At 41.2% G+C, this 20,848-nt stretch overlaps 4 protein-coding genes across 6 annotated transcripts in view; 1 reads left to right on the forward strand and 3 right to left on the reverse strand.

The window, feature by feature from the left end:
- Positions 1 to 31: 31 nt before the first annotated feature.
- LOC127592849 (polyhomeotic-like protein 2) lies at positions 32 to 6,871 on the reverse strand. Of its 3 annotated transcripts, none has more exons than XM_052053861.1 (7): positions 6,695 to 6,871; positions 4,618 to 4,780; positions 3,286 to 3,364; positions 2,710 to 2,821; positions 1,476 to 1,602; positions 1,170 to 1,359; positions 32 to 678 (listed from the first exon to the last, which is right to left on the reverse strand). In XM_052053861.1, exons 2-7 carry the CDS (start codon positions 4,753 to 4,755, stop codon positions 524 to 526), a joined length of 801 nt encoding a protein of 266 aa, XP_051909821.1. In that variant the 5' UTR covers positions 4,756 to 4,780; positions 6,695 to 6,871; the 3' UTR covers positions 32 to 523. The 3 variants fall into 3 exon arrangements, with proteins under 3 accessions (XP_051909821.1, XP_051909830.1, XP_051909835.1); XM_052053870.1 differs by having other exon boundaries at positions 6,594 to 6,871; XM_052053875.1 differs by lacking the exon at positions 4,618 to 4,780 and having other exon boundaries at positions 6,594 to 6,871.
- Positions 6,872 to 8,119: 1,248 nt separating this feature from the next.
- On the forward strand, positions 8,120 to 13,659 carry LOC127595660 (uncharacterized). Its single transcript, XM_052057319.1, has 8 exons — positions 8,120 to 8,333; positions 8,867 to 9,998; positions 11,035 to 11,169; positions 11,619 to 11,793; positions 11,890 to 11,988; positions 12,626 to 12,717; positions 12,887 to 13,027; positions 13,260 to 13,659. Exons 1-8 carry the CDS (start codon positions 8,188 to 8,190, stop codon positions 13,563 to 13,565), a joined length of 2,226 nt encoding a protein of 741 aa, XP_051913279.1. The 5' UTR covers positions 8,120 to 8,187; the 3' UTR covers positions 13,566 to 13,659.
- Positions 13,660 to 16,594: 2,935 nt separating this feature from the next.
- On the reverse strand, positions 16,595 to 18,640 carry nppa (natriuretic peptide A). The gene is made up of 3 exons (XM_052057318.1): positions 18,495 to 18,640; positions 17,523 to 17,841; positions 16,595 to 16,928 (listed from the first exon to the last, which is right to left on the reverse strand). The coding sequence occupies exons 1-3, from the start codon at positions 18,612 to 18,614 to the stop codon at positions 16,924 to 16,926; spliced, it is 444 nt and encodes a 147-aa protein (XP_051913278.1). The 5' UTR covers positions 18,615 to 18,640; the 3' UTR covers positions 16,595 to 16,923.
- Positions 18,641 to 19,829: 1,189 nt separating this feature from the next.
- nppb (natriuretic peptide B) overlaps positions 19,830 to 20,848 on the reverse strand; it is a 2,323-nt gene continuing 1,304 nt past the window's right edge. The window contains exons 2-3 of the mRNA XM_052059865.1: positions 20,845 to 20,848; positions 19,830 to 20,755 (exon numbers count right to left, since the gene is read on the reverse strand). The exon at positions 20,845 to 20,848 is cut by the window's right edge and continues 279 nt beyond it. Of these exons, the coding sequence (XP_051915825.1) occupies positions 20,745 to 20,755; positions 20,845 to 20,848 (15 nt within the window). The 3' untranslated portion in view covers positions 19,830 to 20,744. The remainder of the gene's footprint in view (positions 20,756 to 20,844) is intronic.

The following is a 20,848-nucleotide window of genomic DNA, read 5'->3' on the forward strand; positions in this document are numbered from 1 at the left end:
ACGAGAACACAGAAATTTGCGGCCAAAATGAAAAAAAATATTCTTTTTAATTAATAAAATGTTCCAAATGTGATTTTAGAATCAATTCAACGAAATGTGACAAATTTAAATTCCAGATTGCCGTATGAATATTTACAATGTATTTAATTCGCTCCTGTCAAATTGGAGCCAACGCACTAACAAACGTAGATATTTCTGAAAGTGTACAACAAATAACTGGATTTACGGGAGTGACATCACTTTCCTAATGACAGCTGTGATGTGTCAAAGACGACACCACAGAGCTCTGAAACTGATCAAACACACGCTGTTGCTTCTATAACAAACACGTTCTGTTTTATGATGAGTGGCTCAAAACTGTTGAGAGCAAATAAAAGTGACAGACTAACCTTTGAACTGCTGTGACACAAAAAGGATTCCTTGAAGGGAACCACATACAGAATTACAACACATGGCATGAAACATTTCAGACTTTGACTGCCTGCACCAAAGGGTAAAATATAAAATGTGCGTGACAGATGAGCTACAAGTCTTTGAGCATGCCAATTTGGGCGGCGATCTTAAGCGCAGGGCCCAGTTTGATGTTCATGGCCCCCACGAGGTGGTCCTCCTTCAGCAGGAGAAGTGCCTGTCCGTCGATCTCTTGCGAACGAAAGCCCTCGGCGATTTCCAGACAACCTGCAGACGGAAACGGTTGACTGAGAAGGGTATAAGCACAGGTTGCACGCTCTTGCTCAAATGTGTCAGTACCACTTTGGTATCCTAAGTGCTGACTCTTTTTGGAGGCAAATAAGCATGATTTGACTCGTGCAAGACATTTTGATTTGGCTGTGTTTGTCGTTGGAAGTGCAATGTTTTGTTTTTGTTTTTCCAGTTGAAGAAAGCTAATTTTCAAAGTAATTACTGGTTTCCATAGAATCGCCTGCAAGGTTGAATTGATAAATATATAGCAACAGAAAGTCGCCATTTTCGTGCCTTTCTAGTTACTATTCAAGAAAACAGATTTAGAAACTTTAGTGAGTGAGTGCTATAAAGGCAAGCAAATTACTCTGCCATTCCTTCCCCCGCCCAAAAAAAGCTACTTTGCACAACTGATGGACAATACAAACGCGAAGAAAGGAAAAGCACCGAGCAGATGTGATTGGATAAAGTAAGCGAAAAGCCCACACCTGGCAAAGAGCAGATGAAAACATAAACGTCGTCCACGTTCCACTGGCCGGGGTCCCGCGGGACTTCAGTGCCTTGTGCCCGAGGTCCCCAACGGTCTTGTTTATTGCTTGACAAGTCTGAACATTGGCTTGATTCCCCCTGTGCAGGGTGAGTCACGTGACCAGCTGACTTCCGAACGCAGGAAGATGTCTAAAAGGAAAAAAAAAAGCTACCGGTACTTTCAAAAATCACAATTCATCATCATCACAAATACATACATGGATATGCTGAACATGAATAACAACTGATGCCGACTTGCGGCTCACCTTGTCTTCCAACTCCAAACTGGAGTTTTGGGGGTTTTCATTCAGTCCTTTTTGTTTTTTCGTGTCCTCCACGGTGGATTTGCGGTTTGAGAAGAGGCCGATTCTTTTTGTGCATCCTACATTGTATCTAACAAAAACACTTGGCTGAAGTTTTGACCAATAAATGAAACACGATTGCTCTGTTTCAAGTAAAGACAAGCCAAGTAAAACATGTTCTTTACAATAATGTTTGTTGCGCTCTCAACAGTCTAAAGACAGTAGTCTTTTAATCTTGTACTAGTGGAATATAAACTATGCAGTAAAATCCACCTGTTTATCCTACTCGGCACAGTCGATCTGGTAGGAGGCCATTGTGGTGCTGGCACATTTGAGCAGTAGCATGCAAAGCCGTGCTTGATCTGTGATGTCATTTTCAGTCGACAGCAAGTGGCAAAATGGCTGCCCCATTCGATGCCGTTTTAGACTAGTGGGGTCGGTCGCACAGAGATCATTATTGTAAAGAAACATTTTGACTTGGCTTTCTTTTGCAACAACCAGACTATGAACACACTTAACGGCATTGGAAATAACCTCTGATCCAGTAATGGCAATAATTACAGTAATATAAAACTGTACATCATTAAGTAGTAAGAACACTGATGTGTTAATAAGAAATGCTTGGAAAACAGGTTTAATGTTTGTTTTCAATGAAAAAGAAGGTAACATGTCACGGTGTGGCTTATTTTTGAACATGGAGTCATGCCTGCATTACACACAGAGGGTCAGGAGACTAAAACGAGAATCATTGTCAAAGGTTTGCTCACTTTTCCTCCAACAAAGGTGGATTTTGGAAGAGTAAACCGACACGTTTCTACCACAATGTAGCGCAGCGCCACGTGATGACAACTGTGAGCTATGCAAGTAGTGTTAAATGACAGAGAGGTGCTTTGATATAATGTGGAAAAAGTTTTTTGAAGCCTCTGCCTTCGTCCACAGTGATTTCATGATTGTATCTTGAGTGTTTATCCTGTTCAGGGTTACATGGAGCCGGAGCGTATTCCAGCTGACTTTGTGGCCTACACCTGGCGTGGACAGATCTGTTATTTTGGCACCAATTACAACCTTTGGAAAGGCAAGGAAAACATATTTTGCCGAACCGAAACACGCTGTTCATTGCAGCCGGGGCTCAAGACTTCAGTTTTAGTATGAAGGCAGACAAAGTGGGCCAATCCTGTGTCCAACTATACTTCATTACCTTTTAGCGCATAGTGTCGAACAGAACCTCTTGGACCTTTTGAAGATGTATGCAAAGTCCACCTTGCCACAAAGCTCACAGGTGAGCATGGGCTCTTGTCGAGCTTTTAAATCTGATGGGGCGGGGAGAGAAGACAAGTCAGACATCTATAAATATGTTTATTCATTTAAGCCTTAAAATACCCATCCCCTGTAATCAAATTAAAGCCCATTAAAAGACGTTACAAATGTATTAGCAGCCCTCCAAAAAATTACATGTTGGAGAGAAACGTCTGCTTCATTCAATACAACAGGTGATAGTGATACGTATAGTGTGTGTGTGTGTGGGGGGGGGGGGGGGGGGTTGTTGTACTGTACATGATTTAAGCCTGGATCTCTGCAAAATATCATGAATAATTTTTTTTTTTGCTTACTCGCCTGTGCTTGTCTCCCAAAAAGAAAAAAACGAAATATTATGACCTAATATGAAGGAAATAACAACAAAGTTTGGGCCTGAGGCCTGAGAAAATGACAGTAGGTCCAGGCAAGTGCTAACAAGGAGACCGCTGTGCCATTTGGCTGAGAGACTTAATGTTACCTTTTGGCGGAAGTCCATTCATTCTTGAATCTGACATGTCTCTCCTGAGGCAATCAACTGAAAAGGACGGACGTTCCACCTACAGACACAAAAATATAATACTCATTTCAAAACTGGAATTGGCATCTGTCTCATACTTAGCGCTGGAAATAATACACAATTGCACCGTATGCACATTGTGTATATATGATGGTTCAATTAAGTGTGACAAAAACAATATTATTATGACAGTTAATATTTTTCCAGTTAGCACGTCTGCCTCAGTGCAGAGCTGCAGGGTTCGATTCCGGCTGCAGATTTCCTATGTGGAGTTTGCATGTTCTCTACGTGCCTGCGTGGGTTTTCTCTGGGTACTCCGGCTTCCACCCACATTCCAAAAACATGAATGGCAGGTTAATGGAACCCTCTAAATTGTCCCGAGGCGTGATTGCAAACGCGGATGGCACGCCCGCGACTTTTGTGAGGATAAACAGATTAGAAAATAGATGGATGGATGTATATTTTTCCATTTGCTGATATACAGCTTGGTTTTGAACAGGTCTAAATTTCACACCAAGTACAAAAGGGAGATGAGATGAGATGAGAAAAACAATGGCTATACAGAGAGGTTAGGCAACTGCGGCAGTACCGCCCTCTGCTGGCCGTTATTTGCATGTGAAGCGCAAAACAAACAAAACCCAACCCTATCGTTATATAGTACTAAGATAAGATAAGAAAACCTTTATTAGTCTCGCAATTGAGAAATTCCCGATTCACAGCAACAAAGTTATGAAAGGAAGAAGTAGAACAACAATATTAAATTGTTTCATTTTAGTTCTTTGAATCATCACCGATATTAGCTACATCACTGTACCACATACATTATTATACAACTTTTTCTGATAAAAATTTATTCTGAAAGAAAACTAGCTTATGAATACAATCAACCGCGCCAATATTATTGTACATCATTTGCTTATCACTCGCTAGTGCAGGATTAAGCAATGGCTTGTGACTGCATCAGCGCTAGTCCTACTCTGTCCCCAGCCATTGCGTGTGATGGGATATGCTGAAAGAAAAAAATACTTCATGAGGCACGAGCAGGGATGATGATATAATTCAATGAATGTGGAAATTAAATAAACCATGACATTTTAAAATATTTATCTAATATTTTCTTGCTTTCTAATACGGACTTGTTTGTCACCCCTAGCCCTCCTTATTTACCCTTTCTATTCCAACATTAATTAATCATGGTGTGTGTGTGTGTGTGTGTGTGTGTGTGTGTGTATGTTTGCGTGTGTGTGTGTGTGTGTGTATGTTTGCGTGTGTGGCTGAAGCAGAAACACTCACAGGAAAAGGCTCAGCACCCTCCTGGATAACAAAGCCCTCTATTAAATGGGTCAGGATGTGGGATTTGACTATGGCCTGGGCTGGCTTGCTCTCTCCTCTGTGTCGACTACTGTTTGTATTGCCATTCCCAGCGGTCATGACTGGAGGACAGGATGCCCCTCACCTTGACAACACAAAACAGCATCACACATTTTTTAGGCAAAATGAGAGGGAAAAAAACCCTTTAAGCCCCCTAGATGGAATGTTTAAATCATACAATTACAGATACTTACAGAATGGATTAATTAAAAAAAAAACTTCAAAATTATACACTGATGACACATCATCATTATGACTTGTACGGTAGGCTCCATTCTCAGTGGTGGTTTCTGGCATGCGCTGTATGTGTGAATGCACACGGTGGCATTAGCGGGGGGAGTCAAAGCACCCCAAAAACGCTACATCGCCTACGTGAAATGGGTTTCTCTTGTTTAATGCTTGGCATGTTAGTGGTGAATTTGAATGCCCTTGTGGAGTCTATCCATCTTCTTATCATCACAAGTGTATGGGCGTGCTGGAGCCTATCTCAGCTGTCAGTGGGTGGTAGGCGGGGGGCACCCTGAACTGGTTGTCAGCCAATTGCAGGGCACACATAGACGAACAACTATCCGTGCTCACAATCACACCTAAGGATAATTTAGAGTGCTGCATTAACCTGCCATGCATGTTTTTGGAAGGTGGGAGGAAACCGGAGTACCCGGAGAAAATCCATGCATGGGAAGAACTTGCAAACTCCTCACAGGAAGGCCGGAGCCAGAATCAAATCCTGCACCTCTGTACTGTGAGGCAGACGGGCTAACCATTCAATTTTTTTTTAAAGCTCAAGTGTATAAAATCTCACTTGAGGTCAACGATGTCCCAGGAACATTTAATTGGCCCCAGCATCTAAGCATCAACCCCACAGTCTGGGAGCAGAACCCAAACAAGGAGTCGAGTCGATTCCATATCGAAGGAGGGATTGCAACATTGTGAAATTAATTTACATTATAATCTACAGTATATATTTAAAGAAGGTTAACATAATGGGAAATAAAGTCAAAATGACTGCAATAAGTTTCAAACAAGTCTTTTTGTTCAATTTCTTGGGGAATCCTATATTTCCCGAATTGTAATTGCTCTTTACTGTGGCTGTTTGAGGTCCAATATCAATATCCTGTGCGTTGGTCGTGGGGTGGGGGTTTTTGCCAAAAAAGGGTCTCACGCAGGGTGTCAATCAAGACAGGATTGACACTACGGATTCCAGATTATTATAACAGCAATTACCAGGTGGTTACCACTGAGCAGGCCTTAAAGCATCACAGGCAATTCTGGTTGTATAGAGGTAAAAAAAATAAATAGAATAAAAAAAATAAATAGTGTGCGCGCGCGCACACACGCACACAGAAACACTCTTGTAGTCTAGAATTAAATACAAACAAAAAATTATGGTCATGAATAATTAGTGATAGTCAATAGTGCAGTGTAAGAATACGTAGTCAGGTGTCCGGAGTCACAAGACTCAGTTACCGCCGTAAATACTTTTACCCCCGTTTATATTTAGGAGCGAGAAGTATTTTTCACGTATTATCTTAATTTTACCTCAATGTTACGGAAAGTTAGTAATAGACAACGATTGGTTCCGATTTACGTACACGTTGTGGGTAAATTGCCACACGGGACGGAATTCCGTCGTAAGCAGTCGTTTATTTTGAGTGGAGATTGCCATGAGTTCTGTGATCATAAAAGCACCATAGACTTAGAATCTTGTGGATAGCATTTTGGCATGAATAAAGAAGATGAGCACGCATTTTACCCAACCCAATCTGTGTTTACGAGGGTTTGCTAATTCACGTGCGAGGTCCACATAATTAATTGTTACATTTGCTTTTACATTTGCCAGTGCCTCGTGAAGACGCGAGAACTGAGGAGTTGAAATAACTATTTCTGTCCGAACCTACCTTTGGGCCACTTGGGTAAAGAGGCGCCCTCCGGGTTAAACAATGGTGAGTTCCAGGGAAGAGGACCCCTTTGTTCTGCGGGCGACGTTTCATTCACTCACCGTTCGTCCTCCGCCAATACTTATCCGAGCCCAGCCTTGTACACTAAGCCCCAAATTAATTGATCACTTCTTCGTGTTCATTGCCTCAAACTACAACAAAAGTGCAACGCAACTCTTCGAACCACACACAACAACACTTGCATTGACTTGTACGTGCGCATGCCTAATGGCAGGACAACAACAAACCACAAAACACAATTTCCCGTTTAATCCTCCAAAATAAAGAGTTTGACCAAGTTGAACCAACCAAATTTGCATCATTTGAAACAGCTAAAACGCACAAAAAAATTGGCGTCACTGCAGCCCTACCAACCAATTACATTAATAAGTACAGACACAATGCATATTGGAATATATTAAACAGTCGTTTTTAGCACAGGTGTCAAACTCAAACCCAGGGCCAGATCCAGCCTGCCATATAATTTGTTTGTTGTCAAATAAAGTTTCTACTCCATACTTCTTGCTGAATGGGGTTGTTCTTTTCATTTGTACAGGAAATCTGTAGATGGAGTCTGTGGATGGATGGATGGATGGATGGATGGATGGAGGAAATCTGTAAGAAAATTGCAATTTTACAGTTTACAGATATTTCAAGCATTTGTTTTCAGAAACTCATTTTTTGCTGAAATATGCAGCTTCTTTCCCTTCCAAAATATGACAATTTTTGGCGGCATGGTGGGTGACTGGTTTCAATCTTGAAAATAGTTTATATTGAAAATATACAACCTTTTCTCTTGAAAATGTATTTTGCAAGTATTTAGTTCCAGAAAGGCGGCCCGGTAGTCCAGTGGTTAGCACGTCGGCTTCACAGTGCAGAGGTACCGGGTTCGATTCCAGCTCCGGCCTCCCTGTGTGGAGTTTGCATGTTCTCCCCGGGCCTGCGTGGGTTTTCTCCGGGTGCTCCGGTTTCCTCCCACATTCCAAAAATATGCATGGCAGGCTGATTGAACACTCTAAATTGTCCCTAGGTGTGAGTGTGAGTGCGAATGGTTGTTCGTCTCTGTGTGCCCTGCGATTGGCTGGCAACCGATTCAGGGTGTCCCCCGCCTACTGCCCGGAGACAGCTGGGATAGGCTCCAGCACCCCCCGCGACCCCAGTGAGGATCAAGCGGTACGGAAGATGAATGAATGAATGAATAGTTCCAGAAATATGCAACTTTTTTTGAATCTCAAATGCATGATTTTAATTTTTAAAAGTAAAGAATTTTATTATCCATAAGCATGGACAAAATAAGTCTCATACAATACAATGATTTTTATCTTGTCCAGCTCCGGAGCTATAGGGTGGCCAAAGGTTGGTCAAGAACAGACTGTCTGTCTGTCTGTATGCTTTTATTTTGGAGCACACAAACGGAAGTTAGCTATGACCTCTTATTGAATCTTACTTCATCCTATCAATTTACCATTCCTGCCCATGGCAAATGATCCATCGTTTGAGATGACGGTCCTGTGAGCAGCCAGTTCTAGAGAGGAAACTTTGCAGCACAAGTCTCATGTCAACGCTGGAATTGATGAAAAGGGATTGTTTTGCATCTGGGACACTGTCCTCAGCTTCTCTAAAAAGACGATTCATCAAAAAGGGAAGAGTCGCTCCAAGTGCCAACTGCAAAGATGTGAACACAGACTGTCATCTGTGCAGGTGAGAGCAGATATATAGATACAATTTGCACAGCTTGTTCCAGGAAACCTGGGAAATGTGTTCACCTTTATAAGCAAATTAAGTAAACCAACCTCCTTTTTGATGTTTTATTGTTGATATAATTCTTTTTTTTTGTCAGAAAATGTGTTATGGCTTGATGAAACCATGGCTGAACTTTTTAGCAATAAATCCAAAAGTGATATTCGATACAAAAACAACACTGTTCATCACCCCCCAAAACAACCTTATTGACAGTGAAGTGTGGTGGCGGCAGGATTGTGTAAATTAGCCCCACTCTTACATAATAGTGGGGCACAAACACAGAACAGCTCACACAAACATTTTCAAAAATTGGCTAGAAATTTGTTGAATTGTGTAATTTCACACTTGATGGGGTGGGCAGACACGCCTGAGACCGAAATATTGGTTTGAAAACGAGTGGAAAAAGTCAGTTTTCCATTGTATGTCCTCTATAGGCCCAAGAATATCACCCAGAATGACACGTTGTTGTTTACTGTCCGTGATAATTGCAGGTGTTTCCTATTTTCCAACTCCGGCAGTGGTCGGACTGTTCGTCGGATTCTGACAGCTTGCCTGCTGTCTTTCCTGGCCCTGCTTGGTTCTGTATCCATTGACCTCAGCTCCAATTTTGCATTGCTCCACTCGACTGAGGCTGCTTACGAAGAATTGGCTTCGTGCCGGACGGCAGCCATCTTGGACCTGGTCAATAAGCTTCAACTGATGCGCCATTTGTTAAGCAGAGACGTGGGGAATGAGACGTTCAATGCCAGTGTTTCTGCAGTTGTGTTGCCCATCTTGGATCTGTGTGGTGGCATAGTGGGCCACAGAGATGGCTATGGGCTGCATTGCCACGATAGGGTGGCTGAATTTTGCCAGGAGATTGAAAGGAGCGTTCATGAATTAATGCGCCCTTCACTGGTTACAAATACAACACCTGAAAACGATACCTCGGCTCTGAATGCGTTCATTAGAGGGCTTCTTGATATGTGGGTTACAGAAGAAGAAAGTCTGAGCAAAGCCAGACATGACTCCAACTGGGGAGATGTTCTATCTGCAAGGCTTCTGCTCACATTCAAAGAACTCAACCACCAGTTACAGGACTTCCCCAATATGGCAGCGTTACCTGCTTTCCAGGACAAGTGGACTTTTGTGTTAAAGTACCTGAACTTGGCTGCGCTCATGACAGAACAACTGCATGACTGCTGGTTTGAGAACATTGATGGAAAGTTCAACTCAAGCCCGTATTTCAAACAAATCTTCAACACAAATCTTTGGGACATCACAGACTCAAACAAAAAGCTGTCCGGCTCCCACACCGGATTACAATTGCTGAATAACACTCAGCAGTGCTTGTTTGAGCGTGCGGTGCCGGCACTGCGAATGGCATCTCGCTCGGTGTCTTCGGGCCTCAGTATGAAGATCAGCCTTCTGGCAATTGCCTGCCTCATCTACCCAGTGGTCATGTTCTCTTTCAAGCAAATGACTGAGTGGATTCAAAACTATGCACGCAGTTTAATACAGAAGACGGAGGACCTGAGACGTCAAAGACAACTGGCTGAAGATCTGCTGCATCAAATGCTGCCAAAATCAGTCGCGAAACAGCTCCGCCGGCATAAACACGTAGAGGCGGAGAGCTATGAGAAGGTTGGTGTGCTAGAAATTCATGGACAAAGCCGCAATGAACATCGCGTTGATTTTTCTCATGCATTCTAATATCTAAGCGGGTGCAAACACAATCGGCGTGTATTTGATCAGGTCCCTTGCTCAAGATTCACTCTGCAGTGCTCTGAAGCAATCTGGTGTCTTATCAGGCCCATTATCCAAGTTTCTGTTTTGATATTTGCTCTTTTGAGCTGTTAGATTTTTTTAACCCTTCGCAGGACTCGAAAGCAAAACATGAGACTCCACATTTAGCCTTTAGAGATGAGGGTTTTTTTTGGAGCCAAGTCACTTTTAACTGAATTTCGATTTTGAATCTGGCATATCAGTCAGGAAAAAAAATCATAGTTCACATGTTTGAAGATTTCGATATATCCTTTTATTTTGTAATGTAGGCTTTTGTATCATGTTCCAGTCCATAAATTCTCTGATTCCTTGAAAACACATTCTGAGCTTTTAATATTGAGGCTGCTGTAAGGAGGCATCATCTGCAGACACGCTGAATGAACGTGTCTTTGCTCCCTTTGTAGCTATTGTTGACGTAATTACCTATAATTGCTCTGTTCCATATTCATCAGAAGATAAAACAAGTTTGATAGGTGAAAATTGCATTTGGCTTATTGAAGAGGTTTGAACAGCTGTACTAAAAGCACTCGGTGCAGCGGAGTGTGGGGGTTGGGCGGCTCTAATGCTGTGAAATCAACTGAAAGCTCCTTTTCAAACTGATGTTGAACTTTGGACTATCAGAAAACATAATTGAAAAGTAATTATTTGGAAAATGAGCATCAATGTGTCGTTTTTTTTTTTTTTTAAAGAACAGGCACTGTTGGAGAAACAGACTGAAGTTATATTATTGTTTGGAGCTTCAACAACCAGCGGTGTAGGATGGGAACTCAAAATGTGTTCATATCTGTATGTGAAGCAGATATTTTCCACAACCAACGTTCACCCCAACCTTCTGTCTCTGTGGAAAAAATCCAAAAGGAAACTTCAAAGTAAATGTTCATTTATTCTATCCTAGGTGACCATTTTTTTCTCGGACATTGTGGGTTTCACCTCCATCTCAGCCTCCTGCACTCCTTTACAAGTCGTGGAGATGCTCAACAACCTCTACGTTTGCTTTGACACACGAATAGACTCCTATGATGTATACAAGGTGATTCAGGATCGAGAAAACACACAAACACAAATTTAAGATGGCAAACACAAGGAAACAACAAAGCTTGATTCTCTTAGATCACAATAATTGTTTTATTTTAAGCAAGTTGTTACTGTTGTAACTTTGACTAATGGTGACTGGAAGGGTTGCGATTTCAATTCATAGTTGTATAAAAGCCATTGTATGAATGTTTATTTATTGAGTCAAAGCAGTGAAGTATCATATCACCACATTTTATTAACAAGTGAAGGAGATTAGCATCCATATAAAATAATGAACAGAATTTTGTGGGGTTAATAAAGGCAAACCCACAAATGTGCTTAGCTTGCAATTGCATGACCTCGATAGTCATGCAAATAATGCACCTGTATTATTGTAACAATTGAAGTTATCATTAAAAACATCCCGGTTTTTGTTACTTTTGTTTTGTACGCCGTTTCGCTTAGGTTGAGACAATTGGGGACGCATACATGGTGGTGAGTGGACTCCCCGAGAGGAACGGGAACAGACATGCTGACGAGATTGCCAAGATGGCTCTGGATCTGGTTGCAGCCGTCCGACAGGTGTTCATCCCTCACATGCCCAAACAGAGTCTGCAGCTCCGAGCTGGAATTCACACAGGTCAAGGCATTTTATGGGCTTGGGTTGGCTCGGTGTCATTTTGTTGTTGTTGTTTACCTCCAATGTCTTTCTGTTATTGTTTTGTTTCCTGATCAGGTCCATGTGTGGCAGGAATCGTGGGCTACAAGATGCCTAGATATTGTCTGTTTGGGGATACGGTGAATACAGCATCTAGAATGGAGTCCACCAGTCTGCGTATGTTGAGCGATGAGCACGTCCACCAGTCATTGATGTCAAATGTAAATGTTGAAGCACTGTTATTAATATGGAAACCCACCACCTCAACGTTGGGTAGTCAACATACCGTATACTCATTGGTGAACACCTCAAGAAATGTATGTCTTTTTCCAAATGGAAAAATACCGCAAAGAACACCCTGAAACACAGTTCAAAAGAGTGCCAACCTGACGCACCTGCCAGTGTCATAGATCACTGAAGTTGGAGACCAATGGCTGCGAAATCATGTATGTGATATGATTTGTTTGAGAATCATCCGGTACTTTAAAACAATGGAGAAAAACGCTTCAGTGACAACCACATGAAATATTACAACATGTGATGGAGTGCATTCAGGAAGTGAAATACAGTACAGACCTCCAGCAAGGCCAAACATAAACCCCCACCAAAACATGTCCAGCTGATTTGAAAATCCTGACATCCCAGGTCATTTTCAGGTGACGAAAACCGCAAATCAAAAAAGTTCAGATTATAAGCGGTTTACCGATCTAAATGTTATTTGGGAAATCATGTATATTTCTATTCATGCAAATCTTGATCTGTCCCAAGTTGTATGTGTGTTTTAAATAGAATGTCATATTATACATTGCGACAGCTCAAAAAATCCACACAAGTTCTGCAACCTACTTGGCCCTGAACAAAGACTATGCCTACGATTTGCAGCTTCGAGGAGAAATTGAAGTCAAGGTGAGTGCAAGGTGTGGCCAATCTTTTTTCTTTACCTTCACCACAGACTTAATACGGTAATAATATAGGTGTCATCCAAGTCAATTTCCCTACGATGAGGTTTACTGTGATTTCCCAATGGTCCAAATTATTTCTTGCATCTAAAAATCCCTCTGCCTCCTCCTGCCAGGGTAAAGGCAAAATGAACACATATTGGTTGATTGGCCATAGAAACTACAGTGTCCAGAATGACAGTCTGGTTTGCCACTGGAATCCCAACATGGCGAGAAAAAAGAAGACTGAGGCAAGCAGTGATGTCTCTGTGGGAAATGTGAGTAGAACTGGTTTCATCATTTAACGTTTTACTATACTGGTCATTCACCAAGAAGGGCTTTCAATATTATTTGATTTTGTCACATTGCATTTGCTCTGTGATGTTTCCAAAGAGTTTTCACTTTCTTATTTCCAACAAAAACGCAATATTCGCCATAATTCACCACATTGAATTACAATTTCTGAAATGTCATTGAATGTACCTTTTGTGTTTGTGTTTTTTCTGCCAGTCATCAGCAACAGTGGAGAGCCTCAGTGAAAGCGCCACCACCCCGGTGCCCAATCACACGCCAGCGCACCCTCGATCCCATAAGGCCAGCCTCAGTGGTACGGCTCAGATGGGGCCTTCAGGCAGCAGCGGTGCCAATCGGACCTCCATGATTGGGGGACTGCAGGGGGAGGTGGAGCTCTCCCTGCACAGTCAGTGCAGAGGCAGCAGCAGTGAAGACAAATGTGACATTCTGCCTGGCTCCACAAACAACAACAATAACCTCCGTCATGACTGCAATTTATATAACAGAATAAGCGATTTATAAAGTCCCCCCTCTCTCTCTCTCTCTCTCTTCTTTTTACTCAGTCTTTCATAGTTTCAGTATTAATTCATATGCCAACTTTCCCAAGTTTTGATCAGAAGTTCATTCATTCATCTTCCGAGCCGCTTGATCCTCACTAGGGTCGCGGGGGGTGCTGGAGCCTATCCCAGCTGTCTTCGGGCAGTAGGCGGGGGACACCCTGAATCAGAAGTTATTTTTTCTAAACAGCTTCTATCCTATGTCCTACAGAGGGACCCCAAGAGCTGTGAAACAAGCACTGAGACCACCCCCCCCCCCACGCCCAACCCCTCCTACAGCCACTTTGTGTCCAAATACTGTATAGCAGGTGTTACCAACATTTTTCAGGGTGAGAGAAACTTCATATGGACTGATTGTGTGAAGGGCTACCAAATTGATACACGTCTGAAATAACATATTTGTCCAAAATACCTTCAATAATATGAGCATGTGTTATTTTTAATACTTGATTATTTAAATTGTCTGACTTTGAACGTGTTTAAAAATGTCTCACAATACTGCCAGAGTTTGCATTTTTAAATCATAATTTCTACTAGCAAATCACAATGTCCAGGTACTGGCGGACTACTGAGGTGGTCTTCACGGGCTACCTGGTGACCGTGGGCTCCGTGTTGGTGACCCCTGCTGTATAGCGTTTCAACACCATTTATTTTCCCCTCAATTTCAACTTTGTGGTATTACTCAGTGCAAACTTGACGCACAACTCCCCATAAGTTTGACCTGTTCAACCTAAACATAATACTCGTGTTGTTATCATCATTGGGTATTTTGAATGAGCCCATGTCATGTTTTGTTGAGCGTCAGTGATTTCTCATGTCTAATGCTGACGACAGTTTTCTTGAATTTCAATTTGTTTCACTTGCAACTGATTATTCTACACCCACTAATTACCAAATGAGTCCTGAAATGGGGCTTCACTAATGTGTTGAAGTATTAGTAACACTTTACAAAAGTTGAATTGGGGACTATTTGGCGCCTTGCTTGCGGGACATGTCTCTCCAAAAGTATTGGGACACGAGGCCAGTTCGTTGATTTGTGCTCTAGGCTGAAAACACTTGGGTTTGACATGAATTCTATCTGATCCATATGCAAATATATGGAAATAAAGACTGATATTTTCATCTCTTGTCTTATATTTGACTTTTAATGTCAAATGCAAATGCAATGCATTTCTCAATAACAAAAATAAAGGAATTGGCCGCCTCATGTTGCAATACTTTTGGATAGGAGTGGATGATTGTTTATTATTATTTTTTTAATGACTTCTGGATTGATGTATTTCTTTTTAGAGCACTTACATTTAGTGACCGCTATTCACCATTAGTTTTCGGTTTTGGTTGTTGGCCAACTGATGAATTTTAAAAACATCAAGGCCTCTATCTTCTTAGACAGGTGCCCGTGCACTCGGCGTAAAGACTGCCGTATTTCCATTTTCGTGCAGGCGCTAGTGTAGTTTACCATCTTTGGGAATTTGGCAGACCGTGCTGCGACTTTCTGGGCATTCTGGCGGACCGAGGGTGTTTTATATTCGACACCCCTGACATACCTGCCAATTTGGCAATAGAAATTAGACAATTGACCACATAAAAGCAGGTCTAAGTTGCGTTACAGGTGGTGTCATTTTTGATGGATCAAGGACCAGGCAGACAGATTCTGAGCTCCGTTGATGTATGTGGGGCATGTTTTTATTTATTCGGAAGTATGCCAACAGTATACATCAATTCATCTGAAACAGTGTATAAATCAATTCATTGATTGAATTCTTATTCTCCATTTATCCATCCATTATCCAAGCCATCCATCCATCATATTAACCTATTTTTAAAAGCACACCACATGACTGTGGCACAACTATGGTTCGTGCGGGGGCTATCACACATGGACATACGATCGGGGGTGGAAGGCAGCCTTTAATTGCCCGCTTCATCGCAGCCAAATTTTACATCATCAGCAAGTGGAGATCCTGCAATTCTTTTTAGATGTACTTTGTGCCACTGGCCAGGAAAGAAGCTGGCTTCGTTCACTCCCACAATGGTGCAAACTGCCTTTCCACCTGCTTCCTTTCTCACTGCCACAGTTGTTTTCAGTGTCATTAAAGAAGAGTGTAAATTCAGGGCAGGATGATGATTGTACATTTTGATGATCAAAAAGATGCAATCAGAACGAAAATTCCAAAAGTACTGTAGTGGCTCATGGTTGCAGACAGGGTGGGGGACATACAAATTAGTGGAAATGATTGTGTGACCTCAGACAATAATTTCAAAAATTGGCTGCCATCAATGCATATTTGAAGTTGCTGTTCCACTCTCATCAGATAAATATTGCATTGTATAGTGTATCTCACTGCAGTGTACATAAAATGAAATTTGGGTTATTTTATAAACCTCAGATTACCTGATGGGGTTCCTTAAGAATCATTCTGACATGTATTTGCTGCACACAACAGTCTTCTACTCTTATTTTCTACATGGTGTTGATCATAGAAAGTTGTCTGTTGGAAAGGCTTCTCAAAACAACACACGTGTGAGCGCCACCGTACTTCATTAGTGATTAACTTTTGTGTCAGTGGTCATCATAATGTAACGTAATGTAACTTGATTGGAAGCAGTGTGACCATCTCTGTTATGTAACCCACAATAACACTTCCTATCTGCTGGTTGTCATAGATATGTGTGTGTGTGTTCATAATTTTGTGTGACACACACAAACACACACAAAATTATGAATGAATGAGTCGCAGCCACATTTTCATCTACGACTCATCTCAAAAGTCTGCTTTTAATTTTGACAAGTTAGAATCATTGTCAATCCTATGTGTGCTTCATTTTCACATTGTTGAGCCCTAGATTGTGGTGAATCCATCCAAACAAAAGAAAGGCCTCCCCTCGAATAAATGTTTGTTTGCTCTTACACATCCTAATTCATTTCTGTCCAGGTATTTAATATTTGATGTGTGTGATTAAAAGTTGAAAACATTTTCTGAAACTGTGAAAATGGGTAAAAGAGGTTTTTATTTGCAGTTTTTAATTGAGAGCAACTCATACGGAGTTATAGTGTGCGATTGTCATACAGCATACAGTATCATGGATTCGTTACATAATAAATCATTTTATCGACACAGACATAGAAAACAAGACACGGGGGGATACGCGCGCACGCACACACACACACACACGCACAAAGACACACACACACACGCACACAACACACACACACACACACACACACACAGTTTTTCAATGTCATATCATATATTAATTTGACTAAACTTCATTTAATAAAGGACAAAAGGATCAGACGCGTATCCCAAAGAAGATTCAGCCTATCCTGAAAACAAAAACAGAAGAACAGAAACACTTGGTTATCAAGAGCACTACTGAATCATAAAGCACACAGTCACTCCTTTAACTGACGCACTATTTCCAATAAAACTGTGTGGTATCATCGTGGCTTCGATTTTGCATGCATGTGTTCGTTCGTTGCTTCAACAACTTTACTTGCAGACTGACTGTTTTGTGATTCTTTCTTTCCTGAAACTAAGCTAATGTGGGGTTGAACTTTGTTCTCGATGACCTTTTCAATGTCAGACTTTGCTGTGCTACCCAAATGAAAGAAAGTGTTCGACAATAGAGACCTCCTCAGGCTTGATCATTTTACCAGTGTTTGCAACAGTACGATTCTCTTTTAGACACCGCAGGGTGTAGAGGTAGTGCAATGTAAGCAATCTTTTCAAAAAATAAACCGCATAGAGTAAGTAGTGCATTTATAACAAACATCTGTCATTTCTACAATTAATCTGTTTTCAATTTTGAGTACTGAGGAATGTCGAAGCAACTTTATAAGGATAGCTTTAGTTCCTCAGTTGAATTAAAGCTAAAAATATAAACAAATGTTGAATGTAATTGTTCCTTGTGCACTAACCTCTTGCAGTGTTGCAGCCCAGACCGCTTGCGTTCCCTATCCGATCCATCCTGGCACCAAAGCAGCCCGATGCTCGTTTTCTGGCCGTCACCAGCAGGTCTAGTAGGCGGTTTCTTGCGCTCAAGGCCCGGTTCTGGGCTTCAGCCACTGCTTGGGATCGTTCCACTGTGGCAGGTTCTTGATCCCTGTCCTGCTGCGTGTTCCATCCTCGGTCGGACTGGTCACGTTCTGGTTCTTGGTTCATCGTTGCATAGTCCATTTCAGAGGTGTCCTCTTGAGCTGCTTCGGCCAGAGTCTCCTCAAAGCGCTCAAGCAAAGACTTTTGCAGAAGGCATGATGCACAAAAGAGAAGACAATATTTTTCATGAATGGTTTGAAATAGGTTATTACCTTAAGGCACGGCTGTCAAAGTCAAGTCCCGGGGGCCAGATCCGGCCCACCACACCATTTCATGTGGCCCGCAAAAGCAAATCAAGCACATCAATTTCCATGACGTTTGCTAAAGTCTCAACCAAAATTTCCAATCCACAATCGCAGTCATTATTCTTGACATCTGATTTAAAAAAAACAGTTATTCATCAATTTGTTGTGCACTGTGTATGTAATATGTGGAGGGGGTTAAACATTTATATAGTTTCCCAAACTTCATCACGGCCCTCCAAGGGAAACCGTAACTACAATGTGGCTCGCGACAAAAATGAATTTGACACCCCTGCCTTAAAGTAAAGACTCAATACATGTGAAATGTTAATTTTGAGCTTTAATGTTACATTTGAGCTTTAAAAATTCCAATGCTACATCCGATCTCCCAAGTTTTTTTTACTTTAAAAAAAAAGCACGATTAGACAGATCAACCTTTATAACGTGACGTATCTTGCTCTCTCCAAGTCCTCTTTTTTTTTTTCGACAGTCAACATTGCAGACCACACATTCCCATTGAAAGTGTTTGTCAGTCTGACCATCCTCTCTTACCTTGAGCTCGGCCAAGTCACCAGGAGAAGAGGACCTTCCCAAACTGTGACTGCTAACCAGCGTATACCGACACAGCAGGGGCAGCAGACCCCACAGGACCACAAGCCTCATGTTATCCATCAAATACAAGTCGCATCACAGCCACTGCTGGAAACTGCTTATATATGCACACGCACACGTACACAATTAGTCGACGGCGTCAATGGTTCCTCCTCTTGCACATCGCCTCAAGTGCATTCTAACACTTCAGCATGATAAGTCCAATGTACCTTGAAGTGGTGCTCGGAAGTGATAGTTGTGTGTGAGTCTCTGCGTGAGTCTAGGGTATAACATGTCTGTGTACGATCAGCCTTCCCAGCCAGCTGTAGCATGACCTCAGGAGCCATCTACAAGCTGTGAGCTCAGACATGGTGTTTTGTCACAGGAATTCCTCGCTGCATGCAGACAAACACCATAGTAGGTTAAAACTGGGACCCTCCACCTTATGGCAGTGATTGAACTTGGGCGCGATTACGGTCAGTGTGGTTCATCCTCTGAACGCAATCTTCTTTGTGTCTTTCCTATTTTGGTTGTGGACATTCGCAGTAGACATGCAATAAGCAAAGTGAAGACAATAATTCATAATCTGTCGCCAAAGGATAACAGTTTCTCCATTTGACTTTAGCGAGGCATGACGAATTTTGCAGAGTTGACATTCCACAGTCTAACCTCTGTTAAGTTGTACGATGGCAAGTCATGTAAAATGGAATATGGTGCCAAATGGTCTCACTATCCCTAAACAGTAAATACCCCCAACCTTGATCATTCAGAAAACTCCAATGATCATCGTTTTAAAACGAGATATTAGTTTGACTCAAACAAATCAAGTTTGCTTACATCATTATTTCAAAGAAGAATGTTGTCATGACGATTCAGAATGATTTTTGTCTGAAGGATTTTGGCTGAGAGAAACTAGCTGACTTTGCTTTCTTTTTTCCAAAATCCATAATTACTCATGCTTGCTATACACATGTAAAATCTTATTGTAATAACACTATTTAATACGTTTGACTTTTTTTTTTTAAATCTGAGATGCTAGATGCTAGACTTTTTTACATAATATTTTTTGCACTGGTTACGAATTTCCCCACCCTCCGTTTTTTCTCATCAGGTTTTCATAATAGTAATAATACAATGATAATAATGTAATGTGTAACATAGTAATATATGTACCGGTAGTAATATTTAGGAATTATGAATTTCTATAGCTATAATTGACTTTTCCCCCCAATAAATTGCTTTTATAAGTCAAATTTAAAAAAAAAAAAAAAAAAAAAAAAAGAAAATATCTGAAAAACCAGACCTGCTAGAACAAAATAGACTTTTTCTTTTTTAATCAGAGTCAAAAATACACTTGTTGACATATAAAGCCATCTCGAATTAAAATTCGCTGTTGACCAGTGTACCTGGATCACAACCACGCTGGCATTGCTCCACAAGGGTTTCCCATTAGAAATTACCACTATATGTAAGCCAACACAATGCAACTTTTGGATCACAGGAGTGATGCTGGCCGATAAAGGTCCTTTGTGAATTCTCTGAATTCTACAACAGAACAACCATTGGCAGAAAAAAAGGATTTCTTTCCATGTGTAGGAACCAAAGATTCGCACCAATTTCTCTGTTGTCTTCAGTCTGACTTGAATCTCGAATCCACATGGGCTGCTGTGTGTGCTCTCCATGGTGCTGAAAATAACTCCTTTATGCTTTAATTAAAGAAATTAATGGCCACATTCTCAATTATTGCCCAGAATGGGGTTTGTGCTTTTTAGCCACATTATGGTAGACAATTGGTGCATAATTAATGAAACGCAACAAGTGACTATAAGTGACAGGGAACTAACAGTTTATTCCCATGATAAAATTATGATATTAGCTATATCTTGTACAGCTGATATGGCCACAGTATATTTGTTATTTTCTTGTGTTTTTTTTGTCATAGAGGAAGTTGGTTGAAAATTTTGTGTTGCTTGGTCGACAATGTACTTGCTGTCAATCATGAGTGGTTGTACTCTAGTCAGCTGCCGTTGTAAACATTTATTGAAACATTCAGAGCATGAACTTAAGTTTTGCATACATTAAAATAAATAAACATGTAATGCACAAACAACCGACTTTAAATATTGGTATAATAAATATCAAGTGAGTACTAGATAACGTTTGGGAGTGAAATTGCAGTTCCACAAGGTCCTTGATGGTAAGACTTGATCCTCATTTTGGATCTGCAGGAGAACACATGGAACACATCTTTACTTTTTCCAATGTTTTAGAACAACACCATTGGATACGATTGGATTTTTTGTCAACTTACTGTA

This window comes from Hippocampus zosterae, chromosome 2 (genome assembly GCF_025434085.1).
Source record: "Hippocampus zosterae strain Florida chromosome 2, ASM2543408v3, whole genome shotgun sequence".
In the NCBI taxonomy this organism is placed as follows: Eukaryota; Metazoa; Chordata; class Actinopteri; order Syngnathiformes; family Syngnathidae; genus Hippocampus; species Hippocampus zosterae.

What these genes read in the sequence shown, in the direction of transcription:
- LOC127592849 (XM_052053861.1), bottom strand. Translation starts at nt 4,755, where the DNA reads ATGACCGCTGGGAATGGCAATACAAACAGTAGTCGACACAGAGGAGAG. An exon ending in GAATGGACTTCCGCCAAAAG is followed by an intron (nt 2,822 to 3,285) that starts GTAACATTAAGT and finishes CCGCCCCATCAG; the next exon opens with ATTTAAAAGCTCGACAAGAG. An exon ending in TCGACACTATGCGCTAAAAG is followed by an intron (nt 1,603 to 2,709) that starts GTAATGAAGTAT and finishes TGTTTTTGTTAG; the next exon opens with ATACAATGTAGGATGCACAA.
- LOC127595660 (XM_052057319.1), top strand. Translation starts at nt 8,188, where the DNA reads ATGTCAACGCTGGAATTGATGAAAAGGGATTGTTTTGCATCTGGGACA. An exon ending in ACAGACTGTCATCTGTGCAG is followed by an intron (nt 8,334 to 8,866) that starts GTGAGAGCAGAT and finishes TGATAATTGCAG; the next exon opens with GTGTTTCCTATTTTCCAACT. An exon ending in GTGATGTCTCTGTGGGAAAT is followed by an intron (nt 13,028 to 13,259) that starts GTGAGTAGAACT and finishes TTTTTCTGCCAG; the next exon opens with TCATCAGCAACAGTGGAGAG.
- nppa (XM_052057318.1), bottom strand. Translation starts at nt 18,614, where the DNA reads ATGGATAACATGAGGCTTGTGGTCCTGTGGGGTCTGCTGCCCCTGCTG. An exon ending in GTGACTTGGCCGAGCTCAAG is followed by an intron (nt 17,842 to 18,494) that starts GTAAGAGAGGAT and finishes CTTCTGCAAAAG; the next exon opens with TCTTTGCTTGAGCGCTTTGA.